Genomic DNA, 22,087 nt, shown 5'->3' with positions numbered 1-22,087 from the left:
TGTTACCTCACTCAAGATGATGCCCTCCAGGTCCATCCATTTGGCTAGGAATTTCATAAATTCATTCTTTTTAATAGCTGAGTAGTACTCCATTGTGTAGAGATGGCTCAGCAGTTAAGAGCACCAATTGCTCTTCCGGAGGTCCCGAGTTCAATTCCCGGCAACCACATGGTGGCTCACAACCATCTGTAATGGGATCCCATGCACTCTTCTGGTGTGTCTGAAGACAGCTATAGTGTTTTTCCATTTCTTAACCAAAGCTGTTTCAAATGGCAGGCACATTGCTGCTTCCTGTAGTGTGTGGGGTAAGTGGTCTTTGGCGTTTGTGTTTAGAGAAAGTTGAGGGCAAATTCTTAGTATTTACCAGGTTATTTATGCCCCTGTGAGGCTAACAGCTGCTTTCCCCTGGTGTGAGATAACCCATGACTTAGGTTTCCATCCTAAGACCTGAGGAGGCCGTCCAAGCTGCTGTCATGGATCTGATGAATTGAAGTCTGTTTTCAGGATCGAGCTGAACTTTGTGATTACTAAGTAAAAAATATAAGGTGCCACCTTCAAATGTGAAAAATGGCTAGGTTCCTGAGAGGGAGTGGGAATATGACCCTTGTGGAGATATGGCTGATGTCACACAAGTGTTTGCCGCAGCGAGGTAGAGCACGCTTCCCTCATTCCTCCCATCAGGAAGGGATTTGGTTTCAAACCTGTACCTGATGCTAGGTTTTGCCACTTCCTAGCTCCTATGCGAGGCAAAGAACTTCACCAAAGTTCTATCAGTGGCAGGTACGTATCTGTAGAAAGGTACCTACCTTATAGGCCATGATGAGTTATGTGAAGCACTGACCATAGAATGTGCACATTATCAAAGCCATCTCTCCTCTCCATTGGTACTTATGGCTCCCAATCTCTGCCTCTGACCTCTCCTTCTGTTGGGTCTATTCCAAGCTACATACAAGCAGCCATTTAGTGTGCACCCTGGGTGGGAATCGATGAAGCCACCAAAGTAGAGAGGTCAGAGAGTCTGGGACAAAGGCTGCCACTGGCAGCTAATTGTATGTAGTTTGGAACAAATAAAAGGGGAGGTCAGAGGCAGGGGATGGCCATACCCATGGCTAAGCTGCCGAGATGAGGTTCTTGCGCTTGTTGCTCTCTGGAGTTGTCCTGTTTGCTGCAGTGCCCTTACCACTCATGCTGAGAATCCCAAAGGAGCTGACTTATCTGAAACCGTCCACAGATAAGGGATATCCAGGGTAACTAAGATTTTTATGGGGCTCTCACAGGAAGCTGAGTATGTTTTCCAGGAGATCTAGTGGGAGAGTTTCCCTGTGAGAACTTCGGATTTGGGCTGGTGAGATGGCTCAGTGGTCAGAGTGCTTGCTGTGTAGACAGGGAAGACCTACATTTGAATCTCCTAGAAAAACTGGACTCGACTGCATGGGCCTGTGTCAGGGAATAGGGACAGGCAGATTCTTGGTGCTCCTATCCAGCCAGCCTACCTGAAATGTCAATAAATACGATAGAAAGTGCTAGAAGGTGACACCTGATGTCCTCCTCTGGCCTCTGCGTATTAGCTCCTGCACCCATCCCAGAGAGACAACCTGAGGCTGGCCCACACACACAAGTACTCTGTCCTTGAAGTAATGAGATGATTTGTTTCAAAAACTCTCCTTGTGATGAGGTGCTAACGTTTAACTTGGATTTCAGTTAGAAACCTGGTCATTTATGCTCAGAAACCAAAACGTGTGTGCCTTCCATCTATCAGAAGCTAGATCAGGGAAATGGCCACTCTCCTCTTGTTTATTCTGACAGTTCGTGTTCCTGGGCCTGTGCAGAGTTGAATGAATTCATGGGAATTGTATTTGGCATCTTCCTTGAGTTGATAGGTTAAAAGCCTAGGTGGCGGTCCCCCCAGGGACTGTGGATACAGAAGGTCCTATTGATTGGCTTTTGAGTATTTTTTGCGAGGGAAGGAGAATGTACCTGTGCTTCGTGAATGCTCTAAGGCACTTTGTCTCACAGCACTACTTGAAAATCAAGATGCTCCTAGTTATGTTGATAAATTCTCCAAGGAAGAAAACCTTACCTGCAAATTAAAGAAATTAAAGAGCCAACAGTAGAAAATGCCAAGATTTTTTTTTGTGCTATAGAGTAAGTTAACTTTTAAGTTTTGCATTTTTGATCAAATTATGTACATTATGTACACTGTATTGAAGCCAACAAACTTGAAAGAATGCGTTTGCAAAATTGGATTTAATTCAGATCTCAAGAGGGGAAGGGAGGACATTATGAATCCTTAAGTACAGAATCCTAATCAATGCTAGACAAACAATTGTATTAGTTTACATATAATAGGATAACCACACATCTGAAGGCTCCAAATGAGTCCATCAGCAATAAGTATAATTTTATATTTGGCTCAAGTGGCTATTGGACATCAAGTGGTGCCCAAGTTCCTTCCCAGCACCTAAGACCCTTCTGGCTATGGAAGAAGTCTCCCGCAGTCTCAGAAGCCCCCATTCATCCCTTGAGAGTCTTTGTTCCCCGAAACACAAATCCAGGCCTGGGATTGCCGGCAGCCACATGTTATTGCACGGAATGGTCTGTCCTAAGCCAGACGCTTACGGCTAAGAAGGTATAAGGCCAGCCCTTAGAGATAGTGGTCTAGCAGGAACACGGTCTATAAAAGCAGAGTAAAGAATAGCTGCTCACTCTGCAGCAGCTTCTAGTGTTCAGGCTGACAGAAGAGGCAACACACAGCTTCACATTTCACACGGAAGACCAGCACTGACTGGGCCTGGCTTGCTGGATCGACCCTCCCATAGACATAGTGATTGTTCTAGCTTAGACCCAGGAGAAAATTACTTCATACCAGTCTTTTCTTCACATAAGGTTTGTGTAGCACTAAAATTGTTACACTAATATGACTAGCCATGAAGGCAAAAATGTTTTTTAACTCTCCTTTGCCCCAAAAGAAACATCCCTGTTTTGATTCTTGTCCAGTTTCCCCAAAGAGAACATACATACACCTTGGTTATTGCACATCTATTAGACAAACTTGTATATGTGTAATATATATACTTAAATATGCTACACATAACAAAAAAGACTATGGCACTTTACAGAATACATGTTTGACAAAGGCCATTCGTTACACCACAGATACTTCAAAGACACAGTTACAATGTAACGTTGAATTAGCCCACAGGTTGAAAGAAGCCACAGACCCCCCAAGTGTTTGTGCTGTATATCAATGAGAAGCTGAGCACAGGTGCAGGCAGAATACTTTTCTGATCCTAGTGACAGTCCTATGTCAGAGAAACGGGTATCGGCCCAGGAAGTGGTCGTGAAGAGCCAGGAGAGAAGTCCCATTCTACGTTAGCACAATTGCAGATGGTCCATTCATTCCCTGGAAAGGTCTCTCTGCTATAAAATGCAATCTCGTCCTATCAAGTCAGGATGTAGGCAGTTTTCATGGTGCCCTTTGTGGTGGGGCCGTCTTCTCCAACATTTAATTTAATGAGAAACAGTTAAATTACAGTGTGGCAGAGAGGTCACGTCTTCATTTGTGACTGTTACCAGGTTGCTAGGAGTGCACTGCCCCTTGACCCCCCCAAAGAGCATGCGCACAGGATCTGCGGCTTAGGACTAGTCTGTGCAGAAGGGGCTAAGATTGTAAAGATGGAAAAGTTAATCTGGTAAATTCAAGGAAAACGAAGTGGTTTTGTCACAGTTTTCCTAATGAATAAAACTGTGTTTCGTGCAAAGTACTTAGCCCAGGTTGGCAACAGTGACTGTGCTGCCAGAGGACTTGCTTAGGGCAGCATCAGTACCCAGGGAAGATGAGAGCTTTCTCCACATGCTCTGTGGCACATGGACTTAGTGATCTGTTCCTGTGTCCTGAGTGTTCTTCGGGGTGTCGGGGTGCTTAGGGCGCCTCCCCCTTCTCCTCTAAAGAAGCCACAGGGTCTCTACTTGCTTATTTTGAATACTGGCTCAAAACTGAACTTAAGATCTGATTCATAACCTTCATCTGCACGAGAGAGAGGATGGTTTCTGATATTGGTCAAAGGGCAAATATACTATAATTAAACCCCAGTGGGCCTAGCCCATCTATATATAAGGGAGTTGTTCTGAACCAAGGCTTGGCTCTAAACCAACATAGCTTTTAAGTGATTCACTGGGACAAGGGTGTAAACTCTGAATCAGGGTTGTAAACCTGATGACCAAACACCTGCCAGTAGAAGGTGCATCACTATTTAAGACAAAGCCCTCAGCTGAACATCTCTCTAAAACCAAATCGGTCCACTCCACTTGCACCACTATGGAGGGTCTCTGTCTCTGCAAGGTACTTATGATGCCAGACTCAGGTGTTGCTTTGGTCAAATGGGTAACTTATGGAAACTGGATTAAAAGCCCTGAGTCCTCTTTAGTAGGCAAAAGTGGTTCTGTGCCCTGCGTAGGCAGGTGCAGTGAGCTTAGCCCCTGCTTTCACTCTAACCTGGGGATGGGATTCTTGATGCAGGGCAGTGAGCCAGCGTCAGCAAGCCTGCTCTGTGGACCAACACCAAAAGCTGGAGACGCTTCCAGGCCTAGCTCCTGCTTTCTCTGCGAGCAGTGCCAATGGGGCTGGAAAGTAGAGACAGGAAAATTCAGTCTGCAAACGCTGAGGTTCTGCTCACCCCTCCCTGTGAACATCTGCATGAACCACAGCTGGTCTGGAGGCTGAAGTCCTTGAAGGCAGGGAACACTGGTTTCCCTGAGCAGCCAAGCACAACCCCAACCCTAGAAAAACCGCCAGAGGAGACAGGGCTATCATAGGCACTAGGCCGGCTGCAGGGAGCAGGCAGCTATCTGCCTTACTGCCAGGGGCCTGTACTTTTATTCTTAAGTGATTGTCTGTCTTTACTCAAATCCTGAGGAGAGCTCCACTGATCCTCTCACCCTGGCACTCAAACTGGAGTAGGTCCACTGTGGGGTTCTGCACTGCCCCTGTTAAGCTCTTTGTGCAGTTAAGCAAAACCTGGTTACCTTGCTGTGACCTTCAGCATAGAACCTGTCATCAGTAAGTCTGTAATTTTCCTTTTAGTCTCCAAGTGAGACAACATGAGAGAACTAGGAAGAAGAGAAAGACCCCTCCTCCAGCTACCATTCTGAGATGCTCATAAGCACAAAGCTATGGACCAAATCCTGCCTCCAACTACCCCGAGGCTGGGTAAACCTCTTCTCTGCTGCCAGAGAGATCACCGCCTGCCTTGGTGAGTCAGGTCATCACTATCCTTCATTGAGCCCTGGGGACATGGAGTCTCCGACAGGACTCCCCAGGGGGCTATTCCATGTCCTTGTCTGGTCTCAATATCTGCACTGCAGCCAGCATGTCCAAGAGCGCTGCTTGGTGGGTGATGCCCCTCACTGGTCCCAGGAAGGCCCGGCTGGGGCTGTGGAAGATAGCTCCAGGAGGTCACGACTGGTTCTTCACTTGGTTCAAATGATGAAGACTGTGTCACTAGGCCATAAAGAAAGGTAACGGTGGCAGGAATGGCTTCCAGACTAAAGGAGGCAGACGAGGTTTTTCCCCTCTTCAATTTCTTCCTGGACTTTGTCACTGGAGGTTGCAATTTCTGCTTGTGCAGAGAAGACAGCACAGATAAAGGTGAGGACCGTGCCCCCGGTGGCAGTATAGAAGGCCCAGCCCAGGGAGCAGTCTCCAGGTTTGTAGGGGGACGCATGCCGTCCACAGTCTATGGCTTTCTGGCAGCCCCAGCCTGCAGGGTAGAGGATCAGGCCGAGGATGAGGAACAGACCTGAGGGACAGAAGAGGAAACAGGTGAAGCCTTTGGTGCCTAGGCAACCTGCAGCATCTGCAGTGCCCCGCTGGCTTTAGGCGGGGCCATCCACTCTACAATAGAAAAGTGTTGGTGTCTTGGATAGAAGCCTGACTTGAATAGCCAAGGTTACTTTACCAGGTACACTTTTAAGTATGGAGTCTAGATGAGGGGGAAGAGAACTTACCTAGTATTTCCAGCCAGTTTGTATATGGTGGAATGTGACTCCACCAGTGAGTTTGCTCCTGTTTCTTTGTGTTAAGGGGCTTACAAAGGCCAAATCTGGCTTTACAAAGGGTCTGAAGAGATGGCTCAGCAGGAAGAGTGCATAGTGCTCTTGTACAGCACATGGTTTGGTTCTAGCACCCAATGGTAGCTCACTACCGGTCCAGAGGACCTGACAGCCAGCCTCTTCTGACCTCCATAGGTACCAAGCATGCATATGGTATACATACATGTCAAACCCAATAATAACACATAATAAAGTTTTATTAGAACAGAGACATGCTTGCTTCTGAACACCTGTTCTGCAAAACACAAAATATGATCTAACTTTTGACAGAGCTTGCCAATCACTGGTATAAAGTAATTCACTCAGAACCTTGTGGCCTCAGCCTAGTTGTAGACAAAAGCCAGGAGCCTTAAAGAAGACTATATCTTAACCTACACCCACGGAAAGCATTGTTTGACCTGCATGCCAAGGGGAGAGGTGTATGTCTCTGCCTCTATAGAAACAAACTGCCTGTGTCATGGCACTTTGCTCTCTGAATGGCTTTCAGTGAGCTCCGCCCTGCACACACACCAGCGCACACGTGCCCCACTCGGCCAGCACCGTTCTGGCCCTCACTGCTGCATGTTCACAAGTCACAGGGTTTCAACAACTGAGAGGTAGTTTCCTGCCTGGTCTAACCTAGGTGAGGACTAGAGAAACAACTTTAGGTAGTGGCCTTACCCTAGGCCTGGCCACTCACCAGTACAAGCAGCTCTCGCAGAAGGGGAGGAAACGATGACTCCCTGTAGAATGTCAGCTGACAGCCCTGTGCTGTAAAAGAGGGTGGGCTTTAGTCTATGGCCAGACTAAGCTCTAGTGTGGTAGCTAAGGATATGGCAGCAGCAGCAGCAGCAGCAGCAGCAGCAGCAGCAACAATGACCGGGGATTGGGGCCTTTGTAAGTGAAAGGCTAACAGGGACAATGCAGTGTGTGTGGACGGCTGGGGACAGCAGTCTCATGCAGGGGCTGGAGTCAGTTCCAGAGCTCACAAGTGGATGGGTCATTTGTCATTCCAAGCCTTGCCTGAATCAAGACCTGCCTGATTCATCATTATAAAAGTGTACCAATCTTAAACCTAAAGGGTGGGTGTGGTTTGTAAAGTCTGTAAATAGTATTTCTGTAATAAAACAAGACCTACAAACTCTTAAACCAAACCAAAAGAAAAAAAAATAACAGCTGCAAGTGAAATTTAAGGGTCACTAGGAGATTGGAAAATCTAGAAGAGAAAAATAGCTCTCTTATGTCCAGTGAGACTTGACAGTCTCCCGACAAAAGGAGCCCATCACTGGGCCACTGTAGGGGTGAACTAACACTGCGCCCCTCAAACTATTGCACAAAGCATAGTGGGGACAACCACTACAGTTACAGTTTTAAAAGCCAGGAATGCTAACCCTAACCCTGATACCAAAACCAGATATGAGAACATGCCCAAGAACAAAAGCCACAGACCCACAGTTCTCAACACAGTCATACATCCAAGTCATTAACACCACGGCCATCTTGGTTTTAATTCCAGGGCTGCCAGGACAGTTCAACAAATGTAAACTACAACAGAGAAATAAGATGTAGGGACAAAAATCTACACTATCTCAGCCGATATGGAAAAGACCTTTGACAAACTTTAACATCCTTTCATGTTAAACTTCAAAGAACAACGCATCTGGGGCTGGAGAGATGGCTGAGAGGTTAAGAGCACTGACTGTTCTTCTAGAGGTCCTGAGTTCAATTCCCAGCAACCACATGGTGGCTCACAACCATCTGTAATGAGATCTGATGCCCTCTTGTGGTGTGTCTGAAGGCAGCTACAGTGTACTCATATAAAATAAATAAATCTTAAAAAAACCCAACAACAACGCATCTCTAAGGGTTTTTCCCTTAGAGGGAAATGGTATAAGGGGATGGTTTAAGTTGTTATGGTTTAAGGGTTATGAAAAACCTCTAGCGTGCACAGTAAATGGGGGAAAATTGCATCCAGAGTTAGGGGCTAGAGATAAAGGTCTACTACAATTTTAGTCAATATTGTATTTGAAGTCTTACCACAATAAGGCAATGGAAAGAAATGGTACAAACAGAAAATGGCTGAGAAGATAGGTGGACCCCAGAGCCTGCATCCCAGGATTGCTCTTGCTGCTGACGAGCCTTCTTATGCTTGCCATTGCTGTACTCATTGTTCTGACAGGGTGTGATTGGGCAAAGAAAGACCCTTTCTGCCTGTAGTCGGTTATGATTGATTCCTGGGTATTAGCCCACCCCATTGGGCAAATTTCCTGCAGATCCACTCTCATGGATTAATGCTGTTTAGATGAATTAATGATTTTATAGAATTCCTGATTTGATTCAGATAATTTTAGGAACTTATTAGAATAACTGATAGAAAGTATAAGGGGATGGTTTAAGTTGTTTTGCCAAAAAGATATAATAAAGTTAGAATCCAGACTAAAAAGTGTCCCCTCCTCATAGAATGTAAGTAAAGGCTGCTGAGGAGGAGACCAGTGAGCTTCCGTACGGTACAGGCACACACTGCATGAGGAAGAAAAATAAGCTGGGAACAAATTAATGACCAAAGACAGCATTCGCTCCAGGTCAGGCCCAAGGACCAGGCCACAGGTGGGCACCATGACAAAGCAAGGCATATATAACGGTCGCTTTGAACTTCTATGAGGTCATTTTTTTCTTACATAAGAGAACTTTTGTCTGAGAAGGTATAAAAGCTGGGAGCAAAAGTAAAGGCGCGTTGGGGCCCCTTTGTTTCATCCACTGATGTGTGGGGTTTTTCTTTTTCTTTCTCCATGGCCCACGTAATTAAGTTTTTCTAATCCCCTGCTGCTATCAGCAGGAGTCAATTGCTATCAGCTCTGGCCCAGAAGAGTAAAAGAGATTTAACTGCCAGAAGCCATTAGCTCTGGCCCCAAAGAGCCAAAGAGAGCCAGACTGGCAGGAGCTACCAGCTTCCCAAAAGCAGACTCTCCATCCACTAAACCCTGGTATCAAAGCTGGCTTAACAAAACCCCTAAGCCCTCTACCAGAAAATGCTCAGAACTGATGCTTGAGTCTCATCCACATTACAGTGGCATTCTTCATAGACTGAACAAAGAAATCCTAAAATCCAAATGAATGCACAACCGACCCCAACTAGCCCAGAACACCAGAAGGGAGAGCAGTGCTGGAGGGAGGCATCACAGCCCCGCCCCCACCTCCAGTCCTGCCTAGACCTGGATGGACAAAGACTAAGTAGGAGATGCAGGGACAGACCCCCACTGTAACACACACAGGAAACCGGGACACCCACATGTAAAAGAATGAAATACACCTCTACCGCTCATCTCCCCCTGTACAAGTTACTTCAGGGTGGACCAGAGACCTCAGCTTAAGACCTGAAACCGGAAGGGAAGAACACTTCAAGATACAGGCCCAAGTACAGACTTTTCTGAGCACTGGAGCAGCAAGAATTAATTAATTGGATTATCTGCAATTAAAAAGCTTTTGTGCAGCAAAAGAAAGCCTACAGAAGGGGGAGAATGTCTGCCTGTTATCGGTTAGAGAGAGGATCAATCCCACATCATAAGATTAAAAACTCAAAACTACCAAATAATGTCATTATTAAATGAGCAAATATTTCTCAAAAAAACAGGGGCTGGCCAGACAGCTCAGGGGCTAAAAGTGCTTGCTGCTTAAGCAGGAAGACCCAAGTCTGGATCCCAGCAACCACGCACGGAAAAAGCTAGGGCTGCTGCTGTGCCCTTGGAATTGCTTGCTGGCTGCCAGCCTCGCTCCAGGTTCCATGAGGAACCCTGAGCTAGAAAGTGACAGAGCAGGACACCCAAGGTCCTACCTCATACTTCTGCAAGTGTTCACTGTTGGCATTCCTTCTAGGCTCCGCCCCACAGTTACCTGGCAACAGCCAGGTGTGCCTGACTCACTATAAAGGGCTGCTCGCCCCCTCCTCCCTCTCTAGTTCTGTTCTCTTGTTCGCGCCCCTTACCCCCTTACCCCTTTACCCCCTCTCCCCATTCTCTCTCCACATGCTCATGGCAGCCTCTACCCGTCTACACACACACACACACACACACACACTCCCCACCCCCTACCCCGAAGCCCCGTCCCTCAACTCCCCTTCCCATGCCCTAAATAAACTCTATTCTGTACTATACCTTCCTGTAGCTGGTACTTCAGGGGAAAGGGATGCCTCAGCATGGGCCCACAGAGGCACCCCCTTCCCCCACACCATACCGCACCTTCAAACATATCCCTGGCTTCTCTTTCGTTCTTATAAAATAACGTGCACCTACACCACAGACAAAACACAAGGTCCAACATTCCAGATACCAAGGAAGCTCAATTCAAAGCTACTTTTCTCTCAATTCAGTCACATGGCTATCATTAAAAAACAAATGCTGGTTAGGACTGGGGGGAGGGGGGAGACTTTGGGTGAGAACTAAAGGACTGCAGACACCAAATCAGGATGCAAGTCTCCCAGAAGAACTGAAAACAGCTACATAAGACCCAGTTCCACTGCTGCAGTCAGCGGACAGCAGATACCTGTTGCCTCCATGTTTGCAGTGACATCGTATGACTGGATAAGAAAAGTGATGTGTATATAACAAGCAATGAAACGTGTCACTGTAGGGAAAGGGCTTGTACTGAGGATCAGATAAAGGGAAATACAAAGACCCCATTTTTTTCCACGTGGAATCTAGACTGTACTGGGGCAGACCTACACATGTCAGGAAAGGAGAAGGTGGGGGTAGGCCAAGAAAAGAAGGCAGGGTGTGGTGGCATGCGCCTTTAATCCTGGCACTCTGGAGGTGTCTGCATGAGTTCCAAGGCGACCAGGAATACACTGTGGGGTGGACAAGGTGGTGTGTGTGGGTGGGACGTGACTGAAGTATGATGTATATGCACGAAATGTTACAGTGAAGCCATGATTTAAGAAGAAAATGTCTATGTGACAAAATGGAGCCAAGACCAACAGGTGGCTGCCAGGGTAAAGCCATAAGCACAGCAGGGCCACCACCCGTCACAAAGGGTCACTTCCACAAGGTACAATAATGCCAAAAGGTACCAACCAAGAGGCTGGGATTTAGACCTTTAAAAGGATATGCTCCATCTGAGTAGACCTTTGCTTGTCACGGAGATCTAAAATGACTCACTTCGTTCTTAGACACACCTAAGGCCCCCCGAGAAACCCAGTCGTCCTGAAGAAACCCACCGTGTTCTTCACGAGCCTTCCACAGAGCACCTAAGTGGGCTTGATAGTTTCAAGACCTCCCTCCGGATCCCAAGTGGCGGCCATGAGAAACACTGCTGAACCTCTGATGGTCCACCAGCCAGATCACAGCACCGCCTCCTATGAGCCTACAAGGGCTCTGCTCTTCCCCTGGGAAGGCTGACGCGCTTCAACTAAACATCACTAGCGTGTCACTTAGCACCCAGCTCAAGGCTCAGACTCACGGAAAGCATCTAAGACACCTTAATGTGCCCGAGGGGGGTCCTGTTAGGAAAAGTTTAAAAAGATAGCCTTCCTTCAGTAGTGTAGCATCAAAGAAGAATATGTTCCCGTTCTTAGTGCAGGTCTGGTTCCTGGCACCACAGGCCACTTGAAAGCCCCGTGGTGCCTTCTGACTTAATTTACAAATAAAGTCCGCAGGGAATCTTATCACAGAAGGGTGTCTAAGCTTGACTCTATCAAAGCCTCAGCTAGGGTATAGGGTCAGAGAAAAGTCTACATGGAAAAGTGATAAACCGTTGCACTGTGGTATATCCACCCAGAGGATACAAAGTGCGCAGAGGCAACAGCTGCCCCTAATGACCTGAGCCTGGCAGCCAGTGAGTGGCATGGAAGTGCAAGACTTAGGTCTGCTTGAGGGACCCATGGTCCCTCACGTGACTCAACACACACACTTTCTCCCGTCTCTTCGCTCTCTCTCTCTCACACACACTCTTAAAATCTCAATTGTCCTTTATACCAAAAAATTCCAGAGTGTGTGTTGCTTCTGGTGGCCCGAGAGAGAGAGAGAGAGAGAGAGAGAGAGAGAGAGAGAGAGAGAGAGCATGCCCATGTGCTTGTAGCAGATGTCACTGAGTTTAATAGACTTTCAGCGCCTCCAAGTCAGAGACATTTCAAGAATTGGATCAGAATTTGAGGTTGCCAGCTCTGGATGCATATCCACCTAGAGATGTCCCTACCCTAGTCCTGTTAGAGTAACTTCTCCATTCTCCATTGCCTGAAGACCTTGTCTGGCCCGTTGTCACACTGCTATTTTTATCTAGTCAGCTGCTATATACAGCTACCAACTGTTCTTCATTTCTCTCAGCTCTGGGGAGAAGGTAGTCTCTTATGTGGGCCTCTAAGCTGCTTGGGCATATAAAAGTTTTATCCACTGTACAATCTTCCATATTGCACACATGTGACACATGCTCTTAAGTATCTGTTGGCTGACTCAATGTCCTAAGAAGGCATCATAATCTGGTTTTGATCATAAACACGTTGGACATGGCATCGTCAGCACTGAATAACCACTGTCGAGAGTTCATGATATTCCTGAGACCAAGGCAAGCACCAACTTGGAACACAGCAGACCATCTACCACCATCAGGCAGCCAGGCCCTTCCCAGGTACAGAAGCAGCACGGGAGTGTGGAGGGAAATCCACTCTGTGTGGTATTCTTGTAGTTAGTCTGTGACTCAAGAGATCTGGACTCGAGCCCTAACTTAAGCTTCAGGCCTGGTCTGTGTTGATTCAGCTCAGACCACTCTGGGTTCCTGCCCCAAATGACAATGCATTCCAGAACACAGCTCAGAGACTATCCTAAGCCTATGATAAGTGTTCGCACCAACCAGCAAGTTCAACAGACGCTGTCAGTGCCAATTAAAAGAACAAACCAAGACGGGGCTGGAATTTCCCACATGGAGCCTGAGCCATGTGCTGGTGTGTGCCAGGCCAGAGGTACCCAGGCTGTCCCTTTTCAGGACCCTGTGTTTCTACCCAGGCCTTGCTAGAACTCCTGTGCTGAAGGCCCAGGCTCCATCTTCTTCCTGATCGGATGTGGTCCTGCAGTTTTCAATACATCCGGTACTCCTGCCTCCAAACTGGGCTTACAGCTTTGCACACCCAGCTGTAGGTATGGGTGGATGTCTGACAGGAAACCTGGAACTCATGTCTGACCCTAAATTCTCATTCAGCTTAGCAACTGTGCAGGCTCAAGTTCGATTCTTATACCTGTTTGGCTCGGAAGCTTCCTGTCTTCATTTCTTTGTCACTCTTACCTCAGTGTCAGGAACACCTAATGACCTTTGTTTGGTTGACTGGAGTGCTCTGTTTCTGAATAGCCTCCTGGTCAATTTCTCTTTTCCTTCATCAAGGCATCAGAGAGTCTTCTCTCCTCAGTATTCCACCCGACGACCTAATAGGACCTATGCAGTTTTCCCATACTGCTCCAGGATACCTGGGCTAAATTATCCAAGCCACTTCTGTTTCCCCATGAGAGTCACCTCTGTTAGCATTCCACACAATTTACTTACAGCTTGAGTTCCAATCCCATGTGGGTAAAAGAATTGTCTGCAACCTTTGTGTCCCCGTTTTCCAGAACAATGTCTGACATATTGTCTGTGCTCGGTGAGTGTTTGCTCAATGGATGAATGAAAACTAGAGTCCCAAGATTTCACTGCATTGTTACATGAAGCCATCCTGAAAAGTTCTTGCTGAGTTCTTGAAATAGCTGGAGGAGGACCTTCAGTCGATAGCACTAACCTCAGAGGTTGGCGGTTTGTGCCAACAGGAAGCCTCTGTCAGGGCCAAACCACTGGCTGGCCTCTTCCTTGTGTACTGAAATCCTTTCCCTGACTACAGGAAAAGGCTCTCTGTTGAGAGGCATACACACACACTCACACACAAAAGCAGTTAACTAAATGTAATTGATTTTCAGGTATCCAGAGGCCAGTCTTATTTTAACCACAAAACTCAAACTTTCCAGCTGTGCCCAGCTGCCTGCAGAGGGAGGGAGGGGTGGGCAGCTACAGAGATGGCCTGGCTGCTCACAGGAGGGCCAGGGCACTTTAAGAGGAAGAAAGCTGTGGGGGGAAATGACAAGGCAGAAAGATGGTGGGGTCCCTAGGAATAGCATAAACTTGGAGTCAGAAAGTCCTCCTAGAGGAGCCAGACAATTGCAGAGAGTCACTTCTGCTCTGCTGCTGGAAAACAGTGCAATTCACAGGTGTGTGTGTGTGTGTGTGTGTGTATGTGTGTGTGTGTGTGTGTGTGTATACTCTCGTACAGTAGAGGAAGATCATGCTTAGTGACTGAACTCTTAGTTCAGCTGACTTAAGTTCACTGACTAAGAGTTCAATTCCTAAGCATAAGGGACCATATCTTGTTCATGTTGGTGTGAAGAGCATCCCTGAGCTGGGATTTACCTGTCTGCTTCCCTCTTTTAAATTTTCTCTTTCTCAAGTTCTCTTGTATGCCAGAAGCCACAAGTCATTTAGCAGTCCCCAAGAGCTATCTTTGGGTCAAGACCTATTGTCAGGAGGACCATTTTCTTGCATTAGTTCAAGGGTTGACATTACAAAGACTGACAAGGACACACCATAACTGGTCACCGCTGGCTCCCAAGCCACTCTTGGCCACCTAGATTGTTCATCCCACAGTCATGGGAACGGCCACGGAACATCCTTCAGTAAAGATGGAAGACAAGGCTGCAAGTAGGCTGTCACTGTTCTGCCTTGGAAAGAAGAGACAGACATGGAAGAATTTTTAAAGAAACTCAGAGGCAAAGGCTTTGAATACAAGTTATGAGCAAATGGTTAGCCAACAAGTAGGAGAACAATGTGTTTATTTTGCTAAAACGAGGACACTAGAAACACCACAGAAGGATGAAGGATATAATCTGAGACTAAAGGATTAGTCTTTTAGAATGAACAGATTCGAGTCCATGAAATCTCACCACACTGGCCTCAGCTTTCTGGGTTTGCTGGCAGGGATCTTTGCAGAGTACACTACACCTGTTCCCAGGCAGCAACTATGGGTTCACAGTCCTTTAGAGGATGTGCTAAGAAACCTGTGTAAGGTAGGGATGCCTGACGAGCCTGCGGATTTATGAGATAAGAGGGAAGGAGGCTGCTTTTGGGCTTTCTGTCTTCTTGCTGTCTAGCCACACACTCTCTATAGATGGGTCACTTCTGAAAACTGAGTTTATGGATAAAGCAGATGTTCCCAGACCAAACCAGGAGTCAGAGGTCATCTAAGGAAAAGGGTTGTCAGCTGATGGTTGGCATGTCTTTGTGGAACAATATTGTCTGCCTGTCAACTTGGTATATGATTAATAGTAATAACAGGAGGAGAGGAACTGGGTGGCACTTCAGATGTTAATAATTAAAAACAATACTAAAAGGGCTTGGCAGTAATGCGGACACCATCTCACCAGGTGTCCACAGGCTAGCTCTTTCTACTAACAGCACCGCCATGGCAGAGGAACTGGCAAGGAGACTGTGCTTCGGTGTCAGGCGTGGGGGTGGGAGGCTCGGCAGCCTAAATGGAATGAGTCCTTTGGATGACAATCAGATCTTAGTTAGGATAAAAGAACCTTACAGCCAAGGCCCTGAGAGAAGCTGCTGTTGTAGTTATTGAAAACTAATGGCTACCAATTAAGAATCCTCTGATGCCCAGAGAAGGGTGTCTTAGTCAGGGCTTCTATTCCTATATAAACATCATGACAAGAAGCAAGTAGGGAAGGAAATGATTTATGCAGCTTATACTTCCACACTTTTGTTCATCACCAAAGGAAATCAGGACTGGAACTCAAGCAGGTCAGGAAGCCAGAGCAGATGCAGAGGCTATGGAGGGATGTTACTTATTGGCTTGCTTTCTTATAAAACCCAGGACTACCAGCCCAGGGATGGTACCACCCACAGTGGGCCATCCCCACTTCATCACTAATTGAGAAAATGCCTTACAGCTGGATCTCATGGAGGTATTTCCTCAACTGAAGCTCCTTTCTCTGTGATAACTCCAGCTTGTGTCAAGTTGACACAACACCAGCCAATCCAGAAGGCATGGAGATACAGTCTGTAAGGGAGATGGGGTCTCTCCATTGTCCAAGCCTTTCTAGACACAGAACCAGCCAGCAGAGGGCATGGAGATACAGTCTGTAAGGAAGAGGGGTCTCTCCATTGTCCAAGCCTTTCTAGGTCTTTCCCAGCACAGACACAGACACAGCAGCAGCAGCAGCTTCCACTCCGTGCATCCCACACATGGTTTTGTTTATACCTTCCCAGTTATGGGAAATTATTTCCCATTCAGAGTGAGAACCTGCATATTAACTGTGGGTGGGTTACTAGGGGAACTTAATAAAGTACTTAATAAAGTACTCATCCGTCATGAAAGATAGTTCCTGTTTGGCAATTCAAGATAAGCTTGCACGGGACTGAAGAAGCCATTACAGCATGTGCTAAATTTGCTGAGGACTAAGTTTGCTTCCTAGCACCCACATCTGGCAGCTCACTGCAGCCTATAACTCCAGTCCCAGGGCAGCCAATTCCTCTTCTGACCTCTACATGCACATGGTCCACATATGTACATCCAGGCACATACACATACACATTAAAGGTCCTGCTAGAAAGATCTTTTCTTTTTAGTGCTGGGAATCAAACCTAAGACTTCATACATACTAAGCATGTACTTCCAGGAGTTACACCCCCAAGTGAGTGAAAAATAAAACAAAACAAACAAAACCCAAACCCTGAAGTGACGGGGAGTGAAATCTTCCAGAAATAAGTCAACTACTTGCCAGTGGATGTCCAAGTGCAAATGTTAAGTAATTCCTGCAGCACACCAGATGTCACTGCTCCATACTGGGCCACTGGGATTGTCCTCTGTGACTGAACATAGCCACTCAGATCTGAAACTAGAGTTGTGGGCACTGGCTTGCACTGTTTGTTTATAAAGCAAGCAGTGTTGAGGATGGAACCTTAATATACTAAACCAGCTTATTACCGCTGAGTCCTAGGCCCTGCCCTAGTTTTTTTTTAAGACATGATCAGACCTCATCACCTTTATTGATTGGCCTGGAACCTGTCATTCTCCGGCCTGAGTCCTAGGGTTACAAGTATGTGCAGTATTTTAATACTGGCTTTAAATTCTCAGTATGTGTATTTTTAGGGTGTGTATGTGTGTGTCTATTTACTAAAGTTACTTGAAAGAACATTATTAAATAACAAACTCATATTTGTACTATAACACAGAGATATAGTTTGGTTTTTTTAAAGTGACTTTACAGCTTTGGAAAATACTACTATTGCCTTAGCTCTTAAAACAGAGTGCCTACACCACTCAGGTAAATAAACATTCAGAGCCACGTCTAAGCCATTATCCCATGACTTGCTAATGTAGGTTGAACACAGAGCATCAGCCGCTTCACCATGGTTTATGTCTACAATCAAGTAGGTCTACAATCAAGTAGGTGCCGCGGCAGGCTGTTTTCACATTCTGTTTGCAAATCAGACACTGTATCTGAATTTTAAGAGCGTTTGCAATTTTCTTCAGGCCCTTACAACAGATTCTTCTTAAAAAATGCATCCCAGTCTCTGGATTCTTCACATTAATGGCTGCTTGGTCTATCTGTGGTTAAACACTAGTCTTTATTTCATGGTATGACTGGGCTCTTTATATATATATTTGGTTCCCTTTATACATACATGTGTGTGTATGTATGTATATATATATATATATATATATATATATATATATATATACAGTTCCCTTTGAAGAGGCCGGAGGTATTGTATTCCCCTTGTAGCTGGAGTCACAGGTGATCGTGAACCACCCACTATGGGTTCTGGTGATGGAATTTGCATTTTCTAAGAGAGTGGCACGTGCCTCTTTACCATCTCTGCAGGCCCAACCTGTGACACTGTAAAACTGATTCAAACAGGAAACTGTTAACAGAGGTATTGTCTGTATAGAGAAACCAAGAGCCCCCCATCCTGGAAGCCAGAAGTCTCCTGTGCCTGGCTTTCACCAAAAGGGAGAGCTGGCTTGTCCTCACAATTCTCCTTAAGTCCCCTTTCCCTGGGGAGATCTAAAGTTGCTCACCAAGGTCACTCTGCCTTCTCAGGATAAGGCAGGTGACTTTCTCAGAGGTAAAATTATGCCTAGGCTCCTCTCCATCCTCAGACCCTGGTTTTGTTCCTCTCCCCTTTCTTAGTGAGTTCATCCTTCTGGTCTTGAATGAACGAACAGGGAGAGGAAAAGCATACAAGTAGGCTGAGACCCAGCTGGGCTATGCATGCCACTGGCTGCAGCTGCTGCTGCTGCTGCTGCTGCTTTCACACGATGGGAGAAGAGCAATGAACCCAGTTCCAGATGTCAGTCATGGTGGGCCTGCCCACTTGCCACTCAGACACCAGTTCAGGAAGGTCAGTTCTAGATGGAATGAGGGGTGTCTGACGTGCCCTCTATATCTTCACTCACACTCTGGTTCATGAGGGAAGACCAAGCCTGGCTGGCAATGGTGGTGTTTACGTGCCCACTCACCCCTCCGCACACTCACCTTCATGAACACAATGGCAGCTGGTGCCACACACAGCTGCTCACACTTAGATGCGGTGTCATGGTCATCAAAGCCCCCCAACGTCCTCTCACATTCTCTTACCACTTTTCCTTTGCACAAGTCTCTCCCACTTTCTCCCACTCTGCTCACTTCTAAGGAAACAGGATCATACACACCAGGCCCTTCATGCCAAGGCTGGGGTTCCCATGGCGACACCCTCCACTGCAGCAGACCTGCAGACCTGAGTGACAGCTGGCTGAGAATGCCCTGTGAGGCTGATCACACAGACAGAGGGCAGACTGGAGTAGAGAGTATGAGATCCAACAGACAGAAAGAAGCTTGTGAGGCAGGACTGCAGGCAGCCAGGCTCAGCAACCCGAATGGCAAAGCCCAGCAGAACCCATCCCTGCCAACACCACTGAGCCAAGTCCTGAGCTCATTTGAATGGCTTCTGTCCCAAACCTGAGTCACTGGGGATTCCGTGGACGTCTGTGTTCACACTGTATGCATTTCAAAAAACAAACTGCTTGATGCTGTCATGGAAAACCTGGATCTTTGCATTCTATAGTTTCAGTATGGATTACATCCAGGTCACAACCTACGGAAGACAGCTGGCAAAAGCCAGCCCTGCTGGCCAGCTACCCAGCTTTTGTAACGAGTCCCAGAGGGATTGGAACCCATGTGTGCTGCTGGCTCTGCCAAGTCCCAGACTTGCTCTCCTCTAGTGCACACCAGTCTGAGGTTTCTGCGGCCGGGGGAGTCTGAGCAGCCACCTGCAGTCAGACTCAAGTGTGGAAGCTGCCTCCAGGAAGAAAAAGTATAAGGACGTGTACGTGTGGGAAAGAGGAAGAGTATCTGCTCTTTTGTGCTTCTTGGAACCGTGATGGAAGACCCAACGGTCCAAGGCCTCAGGACGGCTCTGCACCTGTGCTGGACAGCCTCATCCCAGGCAGGCAGTCAAGGAACCAGAGAGCAGTACCAGGCAGAAAATACAGGACTTGAAGATAATACGGCCAACTACAATGGCTTATAAAAGGTATCCTACTCCTTAGAATGCAAAAACACCCTAAAGTTTAGCAAGAAAGCAGCAACATTTTCATGATCACCACAGAGCTAACACCATCTCCCAGACGCCAAACACCATGTTTGTCATGCTAATAAACTAACGTAACCCTCAAACACCTTTACCATGACTAGATTCCTTTACAAGTGGGCAGACTTGGAGCTTAGAGAAATGGGCCTAACTCATTAGTGTTTCTCAGGCCTTCTGAGGTAAGGCCTAACTAACTCCAGTGATGGCCAGAGGTGACTGCTTAACACCAAAGCTTCTGAGGGTAGAGATGTCCAGTTTCCTGGCTGCTGATAGGTCAGTCCTTGAAACAAATCCTGCTATTTCAGTTATCTGGACTTGATGCTTTAAAAGTTAACAGGTAAGAAATTTCTACTGAGGCGATAGTATCTTTCACATGTAACTCTAACGCCAAAATACCACTATTTAAAATGTTTTGTTTTGAGTGAGGGTCTTGATACATAGCCCAGGTTGGACGTGAACTTAAGATCCTTCTGCCTCCCTCTCCCAAATGCTCAGGTTACATACAGTTCAGTTTGTATTTCTATATAAGCCTGTGGGATGTTTATTTTTTTTAAATTAGGTATGCCTCAGGAATATGCTTATGTCATCTTGTAATTTTACATCCTGTCACTTTTTAAAGTGTCATTTTTCCATGGAGCAAGAAGCAATACTAACTACCCCAGTGTTAGTATTATACAGCTCTAGGAAGAGCGTCTTTGCATCCAGGTAAACAGACCACAGGGGGCGTAGTAGAGGAACACTCCAGGCAGCCACTCATGTGTTGAGGGTGGGACAGCCTCTAGCAAAGAAAAGGCCAGTCACCATCTCCACATTTTGTAGCCAAATGTTCCAGGCCTAGGCCTACAGGGGCTGAGGGCCTGGTGTGGACCTCCATCCTGGGAGAAGGAACTTAGTAGCCCTTTTAGCAGACATGGGCACATGGGAAGAGTAATGCCCTGATGTTTATCATCACCTCACTGAGGTGTGCTATGAGCCCAGCTGTGGACAAAGCAGCCAGCCTTTTCTGTATTGCAGAGCTTCACCTTAAACCCACAGCCTCTAGAGAGCGGACTTGGAGGCTGGAGGGCCGTCTGCCTCTTGCCAATTGAAAACTGAGTAACCTCAGAATTTCTGAAATGTGCCCAAGTCATAGGGATGGACAGAAAACTCAAATTTATTCCAATTTCTTTAGGAAGATCAGACTTTTGTAACTATCCTCTCTAGCAGGCTGCCCATGAGGTAGGTGTGTGTGTGTGTGTGTGTGTGTCCCCTCTTCAACTCTTCTCAAATGATCTATGAAGAGAGATAAGTCAGAAAAATTCACGGTCATGGATACACAATGAACTCTGCAAAAAAAAAAAAAAAAAAAAGTTTACTTGCCAGTTAGGAGAAGCAGCAAACAAAAGCATGACAAGATTCGTTGGGCTAACATCCTCAGGGATAGGGTTTGCTGGAATGGTCCTTGTTAAAAACCCATACACAAGCTGGATGTGACAGCCGAGTGCCTGTAATGCCAGCAACCTGGAAGCTGAGGCAGGAGGGTTCCCATGTGTCCATGGAAGAAAAAGAAACATAAAAACAAAAGAAGCTGCACCCCAACAGTCTTCAAAAATATAAAGACCAAAAGATAAAGGACGTCTCTACTTTGTATCCAAAGACTAGAAAAGATGTGCTGGAGCCAGACTGCTCCCCCCACTCCCCCCAACTGTTTTGTGTTTGCAAGAAGGTAGATGTTTCTGAGAACTTCTCCAGGAAGGAAGAGCTCCTAGAAAGACACACCAGGAGTCTCTGGCAGAGCAGCTTTCAAACAGGCTATTTAAAACACTTGGGTAACACTTGACAAATGTGTTAAGAAAGGCACTGGAGGCAATGTGTCAGAGGAGAAGAAAGCTGACCAAAAAAAAAAAAAAAAAAAAAAAAAAAAAAAAAAAAAAAAAAAAAAAAAAAAAACCACAAAACAAAACAAAAAACCAACAACCCTCTGCCTTTAAGGATTCTGGGAGGTGAAACACCAAGGATCTAGGCTTCAGATTTCACAAGTGAATCTAAAGGACCAAGAGCTGCGCAGAATTAGAAGCCTAAGATGAAAACACACACAGAGGTGACATTACATTCCAGCCTCCCCATTCTGCACAGAGTGGTGGGATGGCACTCTGTCCCAAAGTGAACCTGCTAGTGTGCAGCAAAGCTAAAAGATGGACGCCTGGTCTAGCAGATTCTGTGAGTGTCTACATCTCCCTGGCCACTCTTGGCGCAGCTGATCCTCCCTGATAAATGAGTGCCCAAAGATTGTCACGTGGAGAATAACCCCATGGAGGCTGCAGGGCAGGGCGTGTCATTCATTCTCTCTCTCTCTCTCTCTCTCTCTCTCTCTCTCTCT

At 46.5% G+C, this 22,087-nt stretch overlaps 1 protein-coding gene across 3 annotated transcripts in view; it reads right to left on the bottom strand.

Annotated features, from left to right (window-relative positions):
* Positions 1-2,228: 2,228 nt before the first annotated feature.
* Lhfpl2 (LHFPL tetraspan subfamily member 2) overlaps positions 2,229-22,087 on the bottom strand; it is a 139,020-nt gene continuing 119,161 nt past the window's right edge. For all 3 annotated transcript variants that reach the window (XM_021180344.2, XM_029468593.1, XM_029468594.1), the window contains one exon: positions 2,229-5,798. In XM_021180344.2, coding sequence (XP_021036003.1) covers positions 5,545-5,798 — 254 coding nt within the window. In that variant the 3' untranslated portion in view covers positions 2,229-5,544. The remainder of the gene's footprint in view (positions 5,799-22,087) is intronic.

Source organism: Mus caroli, chromosome 13, assembly GCF_900094665.2.
Source record: "Mus caroli chromosome 13, CAROLI_EIJ_v1.1, whole genome shotgun sequence".
Taxonomy (NCBI): Eukaryota; Metazoa; Chordata; class Mammalia; order Rodentia; family Muridae; genus Mus; species Mus caroli.
Note: the sequence above shows the minus strand (reverse complement) of the source record. Positions and strands in the feature narration are given on the sequence as shown.